Genomic DNA, 20,774 nt, shown 5'->3' on the forward strand with positions numbered 1-20,774 from the left:
TTTATCTGCAGGCTTTTGAATTGTTCCCTTATGAAATGGTTTGAATTAGGAAATAAATAAATAAATAAATAAATAAACATTTACAACTTTATAACTATGAAATTGTGTGGTATTAATTTTGGAGATTTTGGGTTACCTGTTAGGCCAATAGAAGTGCATTTATTTCTGTTTAAGTACAGTGTTATCTGAAAACTTTCATTATGTCAGAAAAACAGAATACAGGTTTTCCAGCAATTCGGATTGTTTACAGATTATTGCTTTAACAAAAATCCAACCCTATTTTCTTCATGATTCTTACCACTGAACAATTGAACAAGATATTTCACTTCAGGTTTTCCTTCTGTGTATTGAGTACGCTTTAAAACTGATACCTAAGGTATGTCTTTAAGAATTTTAAGATGCTTATGTGAAAGATACATTTAAATACAAAATATAAGGTAGCATTGGTTTTTAATGGCTTACAGTTGGAGGAATTGTTCTGATTTTTGTTAATGCAGATGAGGACATATTTTCCATTTTACTGCACCTTTTCATGCATCAAATTTTACTCATAATTTACATTGCTAGTTTTCATTATTGCTCATTGAAATTGCAGTGCTGAAAAGGATTACCTATTCAGTTAGGCTCAGTTTAGTTCTCCTGTTTTGAACTAAAAGAAAGTTATCTATCTTTTTAGTTGACACACTTGCAATTGCATGTGCCTTGTCAGTAACCCCTTAGGTTAACACTGACAATAGTGAGGTATTCATGGTCATTGTCTCCTTATTATAGCTGTCTTGTAAAATGTAACTTGTGGAATAGAAATAGTTTTCTATTTTATTGAAGACTATTGTTATTTCAGAATTGACAAAAGGAAATATGAAAGCAAATGTGGGAGCAGGTTCTGAACTAATATAGTTTTTTCCTTATTGGATTTCAACATAATACATACATCTATAAGTGCTCTATTAATATAAATTCTTGATATCTTGTTCTTTTCTGGTGGGATATTGTTCAAGAATCTTTTACCTTATTGTTGAACAAGCGTCTTGAGGAAACTTTGTAGTAAGTTATTTATTTAATGCAGTAATTTATTTAATGCAGCTTGCACAAGCTACGTTTGCTGTGTATATGAGAAACTTGTTTGGTTTTGCCTACACTTCTGAATTTTCAGTTTTGGAAATAACTTCTTTCTTGAAAGCAGGCTTGTGTTTAGAAGTTACTACAGTATCCTCAGTCTTAATCTTTGCTCTTATGTTTCAGAATGTAGTTCAGTCCACTAAAGACGTATATGGAGTTAATCTTTCAGATGTTCCTTCTGAAGATGATATCACAATATATGCTAGGTGAGATACATTTCCAGTTGTAATAATTAAAAGGTGATTTGAGAAATCTCATCAAAAGTGCTTCTTTTGATGAAACATATTTGTATTTTTTATTTTAGACATATGGGCTGCCTGGAGGTGGTGGAGGTGTTCAAAGAATGTTTAGACATTGTGTTTATGGACATGGTTTAATGAGATCTATTGGTGATAGGTGGACAGTTGGACTGGATGATCTCATAGGTCTTTTCCAACATTGGTGATTGTGTGATTCTGTGATTTGGTGATATCCAAATACTATTGTTTTTTAAAATCAAACTGTTTTCAGATGTCTGTTTCAACTCTGAATTCAGTGGAAGTAATGCCATTGTCTTCAAATGCAATATGGAAATTAAATGAAAGATACTTCAATAGAAGTATCTGTCAATTAATATATTCCTAGAAATATTCCTGGTATTGGCTCTGGGCAGTAAAGCTGATGAAATAGTCAGAGGAAGTAGGTAACGCACTGTAGGAGCATGGATATTCAGGTACCAGATATTTCTACAGTGGGTTTCAGGAGAGGACAGAAGTAAGTTTGGCTGCTGCCATTGTCAAAGTTGCATGTAATGGCAGCATACAAATACACGTGCTGTGGGTATATAGCATGAAGCTTAGTAACAATGCGCTCTTCATTTTGAACTGCATCATGCTGCCACGTGCTCTTAATAAGTGATTATGTGATCTTGGGCCATACGTCCAGGAAATGAGAGTAAGGTAGAGCATATTGCAGGACAGAATATGGCTCTTCAGGTGGTCCAGCAAATTCCCACTCAGTTCCTGCACTTTGTTTTAAACTGCTACAATGTGAGGCAGCATGCTGCACAGCATGTGCAGGCTCTTCTCAGGAGCTGCTGGCTTACTGTGAGCAGTTGGAGATGGGGGCTGTGTAAGTATCAAGATACCACCTCCCACCTCCAACTAAATTCTTGCAGCTACTGAAACTTCTGCTTCTATTTCAAGGGTAATTTGGACTTTTGTACTATATTTGATTATTGTTACTGTATCTGCAGGTGTCTTGGATGGCCAGCTCCCACAGAGCAATGAGTAAATTACTAGTGTGCTTCTCCAATTGTAACCCCACATAGAGCACAGGCTATGTGGTAGTTGTTTTAAGAATATGTGTTTAAGCTATTGTTCTCAATTTTGGAGAATGACAATGAAGCCAAACAGAACCTGGTTCAAATCTTTTTCTCCTGAATCAGAAATGAATGTGAACCTTTTGATATTTTATTAACCAAAATTGAACTAGAATGATTTCAGTTACAGATGAACTAAAACAGCAAATGCTGTTGCCAAGAGAGGAGTTGCTTATGCAAGACACCAGGAGTGCCAGTCGATTATATTAGCTTAACAAACCCATGTTTCAAACACCTGATCAGTCAAGAGCATTAATGGGGTTTGAAAAAATGTTCAAGGGAACTACACCTCAGAAGAACACAATATGTTAAAGAGAATACCTGTAAGGCACGTGTTGAAATGAGCTTCTGTGCATTTGTTTCTTTTTTTCTAACAGTGTAACAACAGTGACTACTGTATATTAGAAGCTTTTCTTTCTTTTTTTTTTTTTTTTGTGAGGGCAGTTCTATTTCAATTTGATCTTTTCTGATTTGATGTTATACGATCACTCGGTTCATTATTCCTGATAGTTCTTAACTTCGCCTTTATCTCTAACTTCTTTATTTTAACTACTGGAGGATGGATGCCTGTTTCACAAAATCACAGTATCGCATAATGTCAGGGATTGGAAGGAACTTTGAGAGATCATCTAGTCCAATCCCTCTGCCAGAGCAGGAACACCTAGATCAGGTCACACAGGAACGTGGTGGGTTTTGAACGTCTCCAGAGAAGGAGACCCTACAACCACTCTGGGCAGCCTGTTCCAGTGTTCTGTCACCCTTACTGTGAAGAAATGCTTTTTCATATTTACATGGAACCTCCCATGTCCCAGCTTGCACCCATTGCCCCTTGCTCCATCATTGGATGCCACTAAGAAGAGCCTGGCTCCATCCTCCTGACACTCACCGTTTATATATTTATAAACATTAATGAGGTCACCTCTCAGTCTTCTCTTCTGCCCCATGAAATATTACATGACAGCAATTAATAGGTAAACCTTTTACAAGCTAGAAAAAGCTGCAAAATTCTCACATGCACCTACTGTGTAGTTTTAAAAACCCTTGTTTACTCCAGAAGTAGATTATGGTCACTACTTAAAGACTCATTGTTTGTGCCACTGGGGAGGTATTGCTTTTACATTTGATTTATTCTCGTATCAACTGTTTCTCACAGGTTTGTTCAGCTGGGACAGAGTCAACACAAGCAAGATAAGAGCAGCCAGCAATTTTGTTGCAAACATCAGTTGGATAGGGTTATAAATTTGTAAGTATTCTTCTTTTTTCCCTTAGTCTATTTGTTTTTACTTTTTTCATTAGACCTGTAAAAGTTTATCAGGTAAAATTTATCTTAAACTGTTAGATAGTCAAACTTCTGTTGAGGGATCAGTGTGTAGTGTGAATAATCAGGTCCCAGCTTCTCCCTTGTGACTTAAAATCTTACTATGATTTGCAGTTATCTCTATGCAAAATGCTGAAGCTATAGAGTGTAAAAAAAACAATTCCTTATTGCTGTGATTGCTTTTGAAAGAGTTAGATTGAAAGAAGTTGATTGGCTTACATACACTGCATAAAAAAACTGAGAAATGCAGTTCAGTCTTTAGACTGAAGTCATCTGAGTTTGTTTGTTCTGAGAAAGCTCTGAATGCCATATATTTGTTTAATATACATTTGAGGAGTTGTGAGAGGTCAAATGGGATATTTTCATATTTTTATTTCTTTGATGGATGCCTGGTGTTGGAAAGGGTAGGGCAAACGAGGAGTGGATTTCTGTTTTGTTTTGTGCCTGTATCTGTGCCACTGAAGTCAGCAGATATGTGCTAGCTAAAATCAGTATGTCATGCATTTTAAGTAAAGAAAAGAACATGTTGAGTTTGCGTTTTCCTCAGAAGCATCTCCATGGATTTTTTTTGGTTGCCTGCTTTGTGTTATATAATCATTCCATGCGTTAGAGCTGGTGAGGCATATTTTTTAATGGTTTATTTGTTACAGTAGGTAAATTTCATGTTTACCATTGAAATGAAATACTGTTAAACAGCCATCAATAAGCTTACACTTTGTAGATGAATGCATCTGTAGTTTCATAATGAAATACTTTAAAGTAGTAAGTTGGCAAACTGTAAAATTGTTATTAAAATGAAAGGACAACTCTAAGTGTATTGAAATGAAATGGTTATTAAGAAATCATTTTATAATAATGAGAATATTTTTGCTGCTCATACAGGTGATTCTTTTTGTGTAGTTGCAAAATCTCCCAGCATGCTTGTGACAGCTGTGGGAGATAATCATCCCTTTCCTGCCCCTTAGAGTAAATTATTCCCCATGCTATGCTGCTGTAAAATTAAACACATTAAAGAGAATCTGTGCATATAATTATGGTGGCATTTGGGCAGGTTCAGACATTTGTTTTTTAACTTTCCCTAGAGTAATTTCCATGTATTTCAGAGTAGCATTAAGTGTAGAAAGTAGTGTTAAGTCACAGACTACACAAAGCTGTGTCTCCTGTCACTTCTCCTCTGGAAATGATAGAGACCATCTTTCTCTGCCAGTTCTGCATTTTTAACAACTTTTTAAAACTTTGAAATACTGTTCAGGTGGCGACAGAATCTTCTTTCAACATAGGTCATAAATGGAGCCATTCTTTCAAAGCGTGTTGTTCAATTTTGGAAAAGGGAAGCTTTCTCTCTGTGTGCTAACATTTGAATTGGTGCTCTGAACCGGAAATTTCTTCAGAGAATACTAAACTCAGTGTATTGTGAACATATAATGAAACATATAACCTAAAAATAGTAAGAACCTCCTCTGGATTAGAAGCAAAAATGGACACTTGAACAAGGACCACAGTGATTCTTTTGGTACACTGTATTACCATGCATCTGAAGAGAGGGTTGTTTGAGTACTGCGGTGTAATTACTTCTGGCTGACATTGTGTACTTGTACCTGGTTTCCTACTGCTCTTTGCAGTTTGATATAAATAACTCTGCTGAAAAACATACTTTCAATCATTTTTCCAAATGCACTTCTTACATCTATCTGGGATTGCAAGAAATCCGATTTCCTCCTGAAGGGAGAATGGAGTGTTTTGATTCACTGTAGCTCTTCTGGAGAAGACTGTGGATATGCTTTAATGCTCTTGTTGTAAAGACTAGCTAGTTGCATCCATTGGGATACAAGGTGTCTTCAGTGCCTGTGTGCAGAATAGCAAATAACACTTGCACCAATTTAATGAATCCACTGCCCTATTCTGACGCTGGTGAGGCCCAAGCAGGAGGAAAGTTTAATGATATCTGCAGGATGGGCTAGAGCTCTGTTCTCCTTAAACCTTTGAAAATGGACCATCTTCAAAGATACAGTCCATGTTTTCTAAATTCTCTTAATGTTAAATTTTGTAATTTTATTTTAAATCAGGACTGCTTAGATTCTGCTTGTCACGCCTGTATTGATCAGACATGACTGATACTGAGTAGCAACTATTATATGCAAGTTAGCTTTTAACTTTGCTCAAATAGTGCATGGGCTTTTTTACTGTTGGTTTCCAGATAAAGGAAATTAGGAAAATTTCAATGAGCAATGAAATGTCCTGTATTTTCCATTCCTTTTAACTTGCTGATTGTTTTACTTGAGTACTTTTTTAATCTGTTAATATCTTTTAAAAAATTAAAAATACAGCAAAACACATTGTAATTATCACTGAGTGTTTTACAGCCCTGGTTAGTTTTGGAAATAATTTCATCCATTTAGAGAAATTCCCTTCTTCATTCAGTACTTCCTTATGAATTTGTTAGTATAAGGTCTATTTCTTGGAAGATTAGATAAAAAATGACTTTATATTTGCTAAGCAAACATGGCATTATCACTTCCTTATAACTGCACAAAACAAACAGTTGTCATTGAGCTTGTTCATCATTCTGTGTATTCAAATCCTAGGAATTCTTAGAGGGAGTGAGGTCCTTATTGTTGAAAAGCAGAAGTAAATGAATACAGTATCTGTGGAAGATTTAGTAGATTGATTTTTATTTATTTATTTATTTATTTTACATTAAACATATGCTAAATATCCTAAATGGTTTCTTGGCAGTGGAAACGAAGGCAAATCAAAGTGCATTCATAATTAGTCAACAAGTGACTTTGAAAATTACTAGTTGTCATGGATTCTTAACCAAGCTGGTAATTTGATTGTACAGTGCTTTTTTTGCATTCTCTATTTCAAATTAGCACCCTAATTTGTTGTTTCATGTCAGAAAAAGTTAAGTTTCATGAATTTTAGTAAAAACATTTATTCACAAGCCAGAGAATTCTTATAAATATTTATAAAAACATAGGTTAACAAACTTTACATTTTTATTTGTTTACACTAAACTTAAATCACAAGGACCTGTTATCTAGTTGCTGTTAAGTTTTGGTGTTGTTTCCCAGGGACCTTGTGAAAATGGTTTAAAGTCCATGTGATTCAGATCCTCGTGTATGTAGGAAGAATAATCTTCTTTCATCTGTTCTGTCAACACTGAGCTCTGAGCTTTTCAGAATAGAAAGTGTAGATTAGATTAGCATAGCATTTTTGGTAGACTTGTCATCTGAGATGATGAATGTTATATTGCCAATAAAACCATCAGCATTTATCTGATTTAATCATCATTTTCCACTTGTTTATGCATGTCTGCTTAAATTAAAAAACAAAAAATGCCATAATTTAAATGCTCACATTTGGTCTAAGTTCTTCCTTTCCAAAACTAAACACAGTATTCCCTTTCTTTGCTCTCACCCCTCTATGTGTGTTTTTTGGTTAGTTGCTTTGTTTTGTCCTGTCCTATCTCCTGACTTCTTTATATACAATCTTTAACTGTTGAATTAGCAAGGTCAGCATAAATCTTCCCTACTTAAAAGGCTCCTCAGAGATCACCTTTCTGTATGAGATGTCTCACCTTCTCTCAGATTCCTTTTCTGCACTGTAGACAACCTACTCCCAATGTAGATTGGAAAATTCTCATTGAAGTGTGTAACTGTGTAAAGAGATGTTCTTCTTTCTTTGACTTTTGAAACTGCGTATGCTGTTATGGAGGTTTCTTATTTTTCAGTCTTCTCTGCTCCTGAAGAATGTGACTGAAATTTTGTTGTCTGTAGGGAATTGTGCATAAGGAGGGGAAAAAAAAATTGAAGACTCTTTCAAGACCTCAGTAAGCAATTTAAAGGGCTACCATTTAGGGAAAACAAATAAATAAATAGTTCAATTTGCAAGTTTTGTAGGTCAGATATATATACTTAGGATTCAAACAAGGCAACAAAGTACATTTTGTCTCCTTTAGATATTCTTTACAGATTGAAAAAGAATTACTATAGTGGCTCTCTGGTCACTGCTGTACTGTGAGCTCAGCATACCACCATGCACAGCTTCTTCTAAGTATGAAACTTTGTAAGAACTGAAGAATATTTCACTTCTCTTATTGTAAAGACAACAAACTCCTAGTGAAATGACAATATTGTGAAGCCTGGTCACAGTTACTGTGCAAGTAACTGTCCTTTGCATGTCAGGAGTACTGTCCTTCAGGACATGGAGTTTACATTCTAATCAATTTTTACTGGGAGGCCATAGAAATAAAAGGTCTCAGGTTTATTTGATAGCCAAGCATAAATAATGTGCTCTCCTATCTCTAGTAAGATACTAAACTTATTCAAAAGATTCCTATGCAAATAATGTTGGAGAAATGCCTTTGTTTAAATGAGTGGACTGTACAAGCATTCTATAAACATTTACAGTTTAATATGTGCCTGTTAATCAAAACTGGCATTTATGAACTCACGGTTCTTTCAAGATATTTTTAATATGTTGAAGCAATTGAGATTTAGTAACTAAATGTTCAAAATGACATTCACTTTGTCCCAGTTTCTTCAAGTCTTAGGAAATGACTTGACTCACTAGTGCTTCAGAAATGTCATGTCTTTAGAAACAAATCAATAAACAGAGATGGCATCAAATTAGTGTAGTACATTTTGGTTTGGTTTTTTGCACTTTCTAGTGGACTATACAGGCCAGCTGCATTTGATTAAGTGACATGTTTTCAATGTTAGATGGTGACATTAAGTTTGTACAGTGTGCTAGCATCAAATGCTGTTTGCTAGTTTAAATGCTTTAAATAGATAAATGAGTATCTGCAGAAGCTGTGGATTCTTTGAAAAAGATCTACTTTACAAACATCTAGATATAAATTCGGATGGACTAGAGTTTGATACCAATTCTGGAAACGCCTACTTTAGTGTTTATAATCAACTAGCAGTATATGATAGCGATGCTGAGGATAAACTATCACCGTTGGGGAAAAAAATTAGAAGTTTAAAGTGGAAATTCTACAGTATTACTCATGCAAGTACCAACAAAAAAATAGAACAAAGTGCTGATTTGGTAAGAGCATATTTGTGAGTCAGGCTCTCTTCTGAATTGTTTCAGCTCTTTTGACACAAGAGTTTTTGTTGTTTAAGAGAAGCATTAAAGCAGCATTTTGTAAATTTTATCTTAATCATATAGGCAGATAACTTGCTTACATTTTTATTATTAATTTATGTTCTGTTGTAGTACTTACATTCTGTTGTACTACCACAGAATCCTAAGGTTAAGAATCTTCAACAGGAATTATAATACATAGTTTTACATTATACATATACATATACAGTATAAATATACATTATAATAATTCTAAATAAGGAAGAATGAAAATACAGTCTGTGCACTACAACTTCACTTTTTGCAAAATTGTGAGCTATATATACGTCTTTAATTCTAGAAGGACCAAACGTTTCTGTGATGCAGCATAGCAAATTCTGTCTACATCTTGGTAAAATTGATTTTAGGTATGTAGCCAAACTCTCTGGATGACCAGCGACTTTATATTACCATAACACAGACCTGAGCAATATGTAGTGGCTGTGTTTTTTCAGAAATGACCAGCTGCAATACCAGGAAATTGTAATCTATTTTTTTCCTTCTTTACCTCTTAGAAGGTGAGCACTTATTCTCTCGCAATGAGTAGAGTTCTAAGAGTAGAAACAAATTTTAGTCTGTTTTCTCACCTGTAATAATAATAGATGAACAGAACTAAATTCCAGTATTCAAAATTGGATCACAGTTTTATCTTCTTAGGAATTCACATGATTTGCCCTTGAAGAGATACTTGTTGAAATTCCTCCCATAAGAGGCTTCTCTTCACAGAATTTACATTTTTATCACTATCTAACACATATTGTTTCAGAAGTTAGAGATCCAAAGAACAATTCTAATACTGATTACAGCAGCAAGTGTTCTACTCTGCGATTTAAAAGCCCTTATCAAATTTTTAATTAAATTGATCATCATTTAGTAATTACATTATAAAGAAGAGGCAATTACGTTTTCATTTTAAAACACTGCAGTTACCTTTCTGAGAGCACTATAATGTTGCTAAGATACTCCTCAAAAACAAAGTAGTATTTTATATGGAAAACACGAAGCAAGGCAGGAAATTTTAATGCACGCTTAACCATAGGAATGCTGGACCAACTGGTGAAGAGTACGTTTATGGCATAGATGATATTTGCAGAGCCAAACTAAGCTAGAACTAAACTAAACTGGCATTGGCCAGCTTAAATGCCTTTCTGCTGTTTTGAAGATCCCAAAGAAATGTGCATCATCATGTGTTACTGTTGAATGTCTTTAAAATGAGTGAGCTGGCCTGGCTTGCTTACTTACTTTTGGCACTGCCCCTTTGGCAGCCAACAAGAGTGTCATGAAGAGCAGGGAGTTTGGCAGTGTCCACCCGTAAATTAGAAAGGGAGCAAGAAAGCTTTGGTCGTAGACATAGTCTTGGGAGCGAGGAAGAGATTATGGCAGAAGTCTCTTAAATTAATGGGAGAAGGATTGAAGGGATGATGATATTTAAGATATTAAGGGGCAGATTCAGGGAGGTGTAAGCACTGACAGTTTTCGGAAGACTGTTTAAAAGTTGGGAACCACTATGCTAAACAAAGATAGCATGGGAAGAGATAAATTGTACCCTAAGGCATTTTACAGTCTGTCTGATAAGATGCATTGTTAAATCCAATCTAAATTTATCATTAAAAGTTTAGAAAAGAGATGCCGTCAAGTGGTAACCATTCCATAACTGTTAAAAGTCCAATATAAGTCAAAGGGATTTCTTGGCATGTTGCTGAATTAGCTGGTGATAGTCTGAAATAGCTGTGTTTCCATGATTGGCTTCAGTAGAAATTTGAGAGCCGAATCACTGATCAAAGCTGTGCTTTGGACTTTAAATTGTGTTACATAAGTTTTGCATATGTTAAGACTTGTAGGTGAAGAGTGCAGTGTCTTCTAAGGCAACTTTACTGAATAACAGTAAGGATTAAGGAAAGCTTGGATTTAAGTTAAATGTGTCATTTTTAGGGGACTGTAGTTGTAACACCTGAACAATTAATATTCCGTGCCATTCAGCCAAGTTCCAAGAAAGAAGACGAATTTATGTATTCTAACTGTGCACTTATTGAAAAATAGTAAAATCAGAAAGTATTGTGGCTTAGGTGTATAAACTTTTTGTGAGTCCAGTCTGTATCTTCATTTCCCAAATAGTCTGAAAAACCTTTTCTTTGCATTATTATATTAATTCTATGCAATTGTAGTTTACTTTATGTATATCATATTGCTTGGTAACATTGTATTTTGTAGTCAGGAAGTATAAATTATTTGATGAGTTTGGGAAGATGATCAGAAGGGCTTGAAAGGAAATTTCTGTTGTAGTCCCATCTTGTTTAAAAACAAAAGCTTTGATGCTTTTTCTTCTGACTTTGTCCCCTCATACTATATATCAAATAAATGGGAGAATTTGTGCTTAAGTTCTTAAAATACTAATGAAGTTAAGCCAGCTGTCCTAAGTAATTCTAGACATAATAGGTGACCTTTAACTTTTCCTTTCTTAGAAACTGAAAACAGTTAAAAGAAAAAAAAAAGTTCTTTTAGTCCAGAAGAAAAATATTTTCCTGTGGACTTATTTTTTTGCAAGAAATCTGATTTTTTGACTCTTCAACACAGACTTAAAATCTATGTGATGGAGATTTGAAAGATGAATTCAAGCCTTTATTTTAGCATTTCTTTTGTCTGACATTGGTCTGTTTTGACCAGGTTTTAATTCAGAGGCAGCCTTGCTATTTTTCACCTCTGGAAATTAACTGGTTGCTGTTACACTGTGAATATTGGGTGGTTTTGAATGTCTGATATTCTATTTGCTGGTGTACTTAAACTTTTTCTTCACATTTCTCTTCCAGTTGATTGAGAATCAGTGGGGCTTTTTCCAAATTGACCCTGCAGGCATTACTTCATGCTCATAGTACAACTAAAGGAACATTACTGTATTTCATTTATAAAAGGTCTTTACCTTTGTTTGAATTTTCCAATTCTTTGAAGGCAGAGTTCCCTGTATTTTCCCTTTAAAGGAGGATATTACACACCCAGAAGTAACTTTTTTCTTGAGGGGCACCTAGATAGTGAATCATAGTTCCTGTGGAATTTAGTGATGTTAATATGGATGAATCTTCATTGCATTTGGGTTGATTGATGCTCACTTTTGAAAATAATCAGCTTTGACAGAAAGTAGCTGCTGTAATTTCTTAGCTGAGAAGTTTTGAGTCCAAAAAATGTGTGCATACACTGATATGGTATTTAACAATAGCATTCTGTTTTTCAGACGCTGCTTGTTATCCCAGTATACTTTTAAGTAATGTATTTAGAAAATTTGTCTTCAGTGGCTAACGTACTAGATGGCAAATGAAAAGCTAGTTTTAAAAAAAAATCTGTGTCATTAAAGGCGGTTTTGTTCAATGCGTTATTGAAGAGGATGTGGTAGGCTTTGGAACTCTCCATAAATGACAAGATGATGAGGTTGGTCAGAAAATAGCTAACGTATGAGGAGAGATAAAATACATTTGGTTGCATAATAGTGATGCGGAGGAGGCAAATAGAGGATGACTGTTCACCATTTCTTCCACTTTAAGAGCTACAAGCAACCAAGGCACGTAATCTCAAATCAAATGAATGTCACATCAGACACAACCAAGTAGTAAAACTTTTCCCCAAAGGATTCTATGTGTCTCAGAGAAATATTAGAAAAATCAGTGAATACCTTGGAAATTGCTTCTCGTGAAACAGAAGTCCAGTTTCAAATTTTATCCCATATAGTTCCTAAATTCTGGTGCTGAGACTGATAAATATTCTGGAGATGGGATTATTCAGTACCTGTTTTGTTTTTAAAAGCTATTCTAAAGCATTGATACTAGTTGCTTCATGAAACAGGATAGTAGATGTCATGAAATTTTGGTCTGACATACAAGAAAAGGATTGATTTATCAAAGTGTTCGGTGTATATGATGGTAAGAAAGTGTTTAAATCTTTGTTGTAATGAATGCTTGGGCAGCATTGTTTACAGAGAGTTTTATAAAGCAGTAGTTTGTTAACGCCTATCTAAAGAGTTAAAGTAGCTTTTCCAGGTGAAACAAAAAATACAGATATATGAGAACTGATGATTCAGAGAACTCTTCAAAGCATGTATGCCATTTTTTTAATAACTGAAAAATGATCTATTTCTCCTGCTTAGGAATTATAGGTGCATTGCATCCACTATTCTGGATAACTCATAGTTCTGTCAGATAGTTTTTCTTTGCAGTTCATTTCAAAAATAGATTTCTTCTAAATCAAATAATATTAACAGAAGAAAAAGTTAACATGGGTTACCTTCAGATGTTGACATATTAGTCATTAAATGTTCTGTTGTGGAATCCAAACTGTTCTGCTATCAAGCAGGTAAAAGTCAGGGAGTGTTTTATAAATAAATTATTGAAGTATTGCTGGGAAATGCACGTAGTATACTTATGAATATTGCTTTCGTAATAGCTTTGTGCTTTAAAAATGGAAATTGTTACACATATGCTTTGTGTTTATTCACTTATTATATATTGTGTATAAATAGTTTTCTTACTACTTTGTTGTTGATTTTGGAGAATGCATTTCTACTGAAAAAATTTGGCTTGGAACCATCAAATATGTTAAATTTGAAAGGATCCTGGAGGCCATCTGGTCAAATCCCAAATTAATTTGCTCAGGACCACGTGCACTCGAGCTTTTCGTGTCCTTATGGATGGGGGTCTCCAGTCTCTCTGAGCAACTTGTTTAGTGTTTGACAACCCTCACAGTGGAAAAATGTTTCCTTAAACGTGATCAGGACATCCCACATTGCATATTTTCTTGTCCTTTTTGAAATCAGTCCTTTCATCATGTACTCCACAAAGAGGCTGCTTCCATGGCGTCTATAACCTCCCATTAGGCAGTAGAAGATAGCCAAGCTGAGCAAACCTGGCACACACAGACTCTCATCATACATCAGGTGCTCCAGCTTTGTAATCATTTTGATGACCTTTATTGAACTCATCCAAGTATTTCAGTGTCTGCTTTGTACTGCAGAGCTCTAATCTGGGCACAGCACTCCAGACGTGAAAGAGTCCAGAGTACAGGGAGACACAGTCAGTTCTTGCTGCCTATGCAGTTTTACAGAGTTGTAGTGAGAAGGCCAGCTTCTGCCTTATGAGTGAGTCTGATTTTACAACAGTGCCTAGAAAAGTTCTGGCGTACTCAGGTTCTTGGAAACTTTCAGACTACATGTATTTCTCAGAAGATGAGTAGGTGTAAATATTAGTATTCAAAGAGAACATGTGCTGTATGAAGCTATTTAAAAGATAAGTTCAGGAGATATCAGCTGTGCCAGTGTACAGAGTGTTGTTGCCGATAGTCAGTCATCTGTTTCCTTATAGATAGATGGACATTTCTTATCTGATAAATCCTTTCTGTTTGTTAGTTTAGAAAGTCATGTCTTGCTTGTTATAATTGCTACTGAGTGGGTAGTTCAATGAAGTTTTCCCATTATCTGCTATAATGTATGGCACAGATCAGCTCGGGTGCCTACTGATCATAGAAGAACTGAGGAAGGATGGAAAAAATGAGGACAGAGTGAAGGAAGTACAGAAAGTATCCAGAAATGTGATTAGTGACATCTTACCTAATTACCCTACTTGGAAATCAGGTCTTACCAGGCCTGCAGTAGCAATCTAGGTAAATGGATTATTGACTGCCAAGTTACCTTTCCATTGATTCTCATGCATAAGATTTCAAGGAAAATGAATACTTCTCTTTAACTTTGCAATTTTGTTTTATTTAAAGTTCAAATATTCTGTGTGTTTTCTTCCAGAATACCAATCTCCTCCTTTTCTCAAGATAATATTTATGAAGTCCAGCCTCCGAGAGTTGATAGGAAATCAATAGAAATTTTTCATGCACACATTCAGGCTGGAAAAGGAAACATGCAGCCCTTGGGAAAAGATGACTTCCTCATGTACAGAGAGTACATTCGAAACAGATACCTCTAAATATGAGCTGGATTCTCACATCGAGTCTACAGTAGTGATTGCTTGTGAAAATAATTTTAGAAAGGAGTTCTAGTTTTGTTAATTTGCAATAATAAAGTTATTTTCTTAAATCTTTTATCTTACAATTCTATTTACTGGTTTGCTGTTACACATTTATAGTATTGTGCTTTATATGAAAAACAGTGATTTAATACTTGTTTTTCAGCTGAAAAAGAAACATCTATCTTAAGAGATTAAGTGAATAATCAGAGTACTTGCAGTTGCTGGAAAGTATTTAGTGATTTATGGCAAAAAAATGGCATCTTTAGGGTTTTATCTTAATTTCTTACATTCTTATGTTTGCTCATGAAGTTGAAATGATTTGTACATGAGAAGAGAATGTTTTCTTCCTTTCTTCCATTACAGGAAACAACCCAACCAAGCGTTTTCTGATGTTTCTTGAGATTTTTAGCATAATGAGTGCTTGTACTTCGCTGCTTTCTTAAACAAAAGAAAAAAATATGTCAAAATCAGAATTTGCCTGTAGACTAACAAGTCTGCTTGTGTGAAAACTAAACCTTCCAATGCTCGTGGCTACAGAATCCATGCTATAGAGAGGGTGAAAACGGCTTGTGAAGAATTATCGTGAGCTGCCAGTAGGACTCTGAAGTGAACCTCTCAGTGACCACATCATAAATGAGGGAGTGCTATTTGGACTTTGGTGGAGATCCAAGACCACCCTGTCTCTTTACTGTATGATAGGTGTCACCCCCTTTGCACCAGATTTTTTCCCCGTATTTGTGCTTGTGTAAAGTGCTTTCTATAAGGTGCCGTAGGTTCAAACCTACAACCTCCCCAGGAAATGGGTAATTGGTGTATAGAGCCTGGATCAGCTGGGATGATCATACGCAGGAGGTGGGTTTAGGCAACATCATGTCCAGCACTAGGTAAGAATGAAGAGAAGCAGGTATCTGAAGTAGGCTATTTGGTTTGGCCTTGTGATCAAAATGTTTCTCAAATAGGAAAAATAAAATTTAAAAACCCTATGATTTGTAATTACAAGCTAAAATTCCCAACGCTGCTATCTATTGCCTTGAAGAACACTGACAGCAACAGCAGCATCCTTGACAGATGATATTATTCCACGTGCTCTTACAATCTGTATTTCAGGATTTTCTGGAATAACTCCGAATAACTTATCTTGGGAATGTCAGCCAACTGCATGTACTAGATGTAGAGAACATGTTTGTGTTCATAGTTAATTGCTTGCAGACCGCTGCCCCAGATTTTTTGGCTGCATGCTGCAAGCGTATTTCGCATATGTTTGCATATCTCCTGCAGTAAGTAGCACTTCTGTCAGTAATTCAACAAGAGAAGAGATTCACCGGATAAAGGGAAGAGATGTCGGTTGCTTGTGCAGCCTTTGTATTTCACTGTATGGACAGTGGACCTTAGGCTACCAAAAGATGACTGTGTCCATTTCCATTCACTGTTGTTAATTGATTAGTATTGCCAACACAAGTCCAGTCATACCAAAGATTCCAGAGATGCTGCCTTTAAGTCTGCCTACTTTATTCTGTTCCCATGATAATAAGATTCAGTTCTCAGCCATGTTAACAGTTCTCAAGAGACACACGTTTCTCTTTCAGAAACTGAGGAAAGTATGGGTAAAATTAGTATAAACACAAAAGGAATGGGCTGTATTGGCTGTGAAGAGTAACATGGTCTCTTTTGACTTTATTTGGTAATGATCTAATTTAATATTATGCTGCATGGACAGATACTACATTTCTCAGATACATATTTTTTTTCACACAAAATTTTGCTTGCTTCAGTGTTTCTGAAGGGTACATTGAAATAAAATACCAAAACGTACACAGAGTTAATGGCTTTGGTTTCTTTTCTTGTGTGATTTCTTGTGATTCAAGAAGCACAGGCATAGGTTAGATCTCTTGTTTCTGAGCCAGTGGTCTCTTGATGCCAGTCCTAAAGCTGCATTCTGTGACCCTGTTCATACTGATGCTTCTGCCCTTGTGAGTTACTGCCCCACATTTTTCCCTCCTTGTGAGTTTTGCTCCCACTAGCAAATCCCACTGACTTTTTTTTCACCCACTCAAATTCCTTTCCAGAAAGGCTGAAACACAGTCCTTGCAATGTGCACACATCTGCAGCTACTGGTGGAGTGAAGGTGAAGGCACTGTACTTTCTGCTGAGGTAATATTTATGGTTGCTCTTCATTTTGGTGTGGAGGTTTTGACATTTTTGCACAGGATCCCAGGGAGGTTCTTTCAGCTGTGCAGACACCAATCAGCCAAGTGCTAGAAGAAACTCCAATTCACGTGACCTGTCAAACCATCTGCTTTTGGTGCTCCTTGCAGTCAGGTGAAGCAACAGCTTCCCTCAGAAGATGCTTCATGCTCCATGAGAGCTTCACCTTGCCAGCGCTCCCCAGATGCCAACACACACAGTATGGCTCATTGAAGATAAAACAGTGCAACTTCAACAGCTGTGTGAGTGTTTCATTATGTATGGAGTTCCGTTTGCTGCTATAGTTTGAATCCAAGTGATCACCAGGAGACTGATACGGAAAAGACAAAAGGTGCGTGGTTCCCAGATACCTCCCTCCCTCTTGTATGTGTTTAACAAAACTAATTGAAAAGTTGCCACTTTTGGTGGTGATATAAAAGTTATATGAAAACTAGCACAATATGTTACAAAGTGAGGTCATAAGACTGCAGCCCTTGCAAGTATTGGTATTCAGCAGTTATTTATTGGAGTTCTTGAATCTGAGTGTTACAAAGAAAACTCTTGCAGCTGCTAGTCTGCCTACTAGAATCAAGCACAACAGTACTGAGAAAAGGTGTTAGAAACAAGCTTTGGAATTACTGTATTTTTTTAGGAGAAATGCATGCTTGCTGCTTATCTATCTGAGCTTTGTGTATAGCATTTAAATTCTTTTATTTTGAATATATTCATCGGTGAAGGATAGAGATGGCATGATGAGATTCAGACAGACATAATTCAGACGTTACGTTCAGGACAAGTAATGAGCCCTCTGGGACAGCCCTGACACATTTTCCCTTTCTAGGAATTGTGCTGCTTGTGCTAAAGCCCAGTATGGTTTTTAAGTGTTACAGTTGCAGTAGAGGTCACATTAATAGTCTTCATCCCTGTGCAACACACAGCATTTATGAGATGGTGAGTGCAATACAACCTTCGCATCCCTTGAAAAACCCTTGGCCTCCAGAGAGCACTTCTTTTTTGTGTTCTGTATCAATGTAAGTACTCCTTTATCATAAGGATATAAGGTCCTTTGTCACCCTATTTTTTCTATTTTTTGTCTAATTTTTTGTTAATTGAACTTCCTCTTTTTCTTTTTATTTTTTTTAATTTTTATTTTTTATGACCAATGGTTCAGAATCCTTTTTTTTACCCAGAACTGGGCCACAAGCTCCAGTTTTCCCATAATATTCTTCTCTTCCTTTTACTCTCTGAAGTAAAACTCCCTGAAACCCCCTGAATGTTCTTTCATTGAAAAAATACTGAAAAGCCATGTTGCTTTCTGCAGCACTCCATCTCCCTCCTGTGCCATCACCCGCCCTGCCTGCCTTCCTGCCTCCCGCAGTGGTGATAGACGTGCCTCATCTCTTTTGGGCTCTCTGTGCCTTATTAACATATTTGTGAGGAGCGCTCTGCTCGGGTACAAGACGTGAGTAGTTCTTAAGCAAACTGTAGGCATCGCTTAAATCTTTCCCTCCAGAGAAAGCCAAGAGCTGTTCTGAATGAGAAAGAGCATTTCAAGCAGTCCCTTCTCATCCCCTCTGGTTTGCCATACCTTGTCCTTCACCTCCCTGCTACTACACTTAGCATGTGTGCACCACCATGCTCTGAGTGAAAATCTGCGCTTGCTGCAGACATGGGAGGTCTGTGACAACAGGCATGCCTGGTAGTTAGCCAGTTTCCTACAGCTGCTGACAAACCTTGAGCAATTAGCCTTGTGAATACTCACCATAAGCATTCCTGGTCAGAGCAGCATTCCTAAATACTGCAGGCACACTCTACACAAAGCTGCTAATGAGATGGTAAATCTAGACTTTGGGATAAACCTGTGACCCCGCTTTCACTCTGGGGGGTTTGCCTGTGACTAACACATTCAAAATTTGTGTCTATGAGTCACCGTTTGCATATTTAATGTCAGGTTATTCTGCTTCAATAACTGTAAACTCTTTTAGAATAGAGTTCCTAAATGGCACTGAAACTGACAATGATTTCAATAGAAAATAGTGTGATCATGCAAAATCTGAAGGGTACTGTCCCCCCAGTAGATACATGGTGCAATACCAGGCCACAGCAGCTGTTGTGGTCATCATCTCATACTGTGAGCCCCAGCAATGACTGAGCAGTTGCTGAACTGAACAAAAATGTGCCTGCCTTGCAATATTTTCTGCAAGATTTAAAAAAAATATACAATGAAACATCATCACCGGCAGCAACCAAAAACCTTGAGCATCAGCAGCCTGGAAAGCAAGAAAGCTCAGATTAGCACTTTGTGGGTGCTGGACAGGAGATGTGGGTTTCTGGCAGCACACCTGCTTCCTTCTGTCACCTGTCTGTGAATGGATGGTGCCCAACGTGTGCTTTCCTGTGATTTCCAATTCCAGTGACCCACGATAATAATTTACGGTGGTAAAAACATAACCCAGTGTTACTCTGATGGCATGGTGAAGAGACGAAGAGAGCATTACGTACACTTCTTTTGTATAATCAGTATCTCTATTACCTTGCCTTGCTTGTTTTACTACTCATATATCCAGAGTTGATGTTAGTGAGTTCAATTTTTGTTAGTTTGTTTAGTTTTCCCAATACTTCCCTGGAAATACAATGTAAATGAAGATGAGGGGAAAGAAAAAGAGGGAACTAAGAAAAAAATGCAAGATTTCTACTCCCAGTTAAGCTTAAACTCACCTCATTGCATGCAGACATTCTCCACAGCCCAGAAATCCTACGATAACTCCTCTCATAGAAACAACAAATGTTCTGTGTCACTTTCTTCCCAGTTTTTCCCTGTTTGCATAACTGAATAATGGACTCCGGACACACAAGTTCTAGTTGCAAAATACGATGCTGGGCTTAAGACTCATTTGAGCTTTTCTTTTCCCCAGCTCAGAAGTGTGTTTTGTGGGACCACAAACTTCTGCTCAGCAGGAGAAGGGACCCTCAGTGAAACCTCTCCTAACAGAGGCAGCTTTTTAAAGAGTTGGTCCTGTCATGTGGGAGGGAATCCTTTTTCCTCTAAATTACCATAACCTTTCCACATGGTCTGGGTGAACTTCTATGTATTTTTCCTTTTGCCCTTCCTTCTCTCCCCATAAATAGCAGTCCTTTACAGCAAGCTTTAGACCAGGAGCATGCATCTCAGTGAGACAAGAGGAGAAGGAAAAAGGGAAGATAAGAGCTTGAGTTGCCTGGTTTGGACCTTGGTGAGGGATATTTGAGCAAACACGAGGCTGCTCAAGGAAGAGCAGCAAAGACAACTGCAATTTAGTTGCTAGGAGCTGCAGAAAGGCATTGAGGGACAAGCTGTACATGAGCTCGGACACATGCACATCGTTTGCTTTCACGTTGTCAGGCAAGTGGGCAGGTTGGCGTTACAAAGCCCGGAGCAAGCTGTGCTACTGAGTCCTGCTGAGAATGCGAGCATGGTCCAACATGCACAGGGACATGTGGGGCAAGCAGGTGGCTGGGTCACAGCACGTGTGTGGTAAGCAGAGAGCTTGCAGTTGAGACATGCCCAACAGCCACATGAACGCTGGCAGGAGTCACAGCAGCATTGGGAGGATACACGTGCTGAGCCTGATTTGAATTTCCAAAGGTCGCATTTGTCATTCTCTGTGTACCGGCATTCTCATTA

General features: G+C 36.9%; 1 protein-coding gene across 1 annotated transcript in view; it reads left to right on the plus strand.

Annotated features, from left to right (window-relative positions):
* The window catches only part of FIG4 (FIG4 phosphoinositide 5-phosphatase), a 62,801-nt gene extending 47,802 nt beyond the window's left edge, over positions 1–14,999 (plus strand). Inside the window, exons 21-23 of the mRNA XM_042894539.1 lie at positions 1,243–1,325; positions 3,633–3,722; positions 14,707–14,999. Coding sequence (XP_042750473.1) covers positions 1,243–1,325; positions 3,633–3,722; positions 14,707–14,884 — 351 coding nt within the window. The 3' untranslated portion in view covers positions 14,885–14,999. The remainder of the gene's footprint in view (positions 1–1,242; positions 1,326–3,632; positions 3,723–14,706) is intronic.
* The last annotated feature ends 5,775 nt before the right edge of the window (positions 15,000–20,774 follow it).

Source organism: Lagopus leucura, unplaced genomic scaffold (assembly GCF_019238085.1).
Source record: "Lagopus leucura isolate 7727_CA_CO unplaced genomic scaffold, USGS_WTPT01 Super-Scaffold_73, whole genome shotgun sequence".
NCBI classification, from domain to species: domain Eukaryota; kingdom Metazoa; phylum Chordata; class Aves; order Galliformes; family Phasianidae; genus Lagopus; species Lagopus leucura.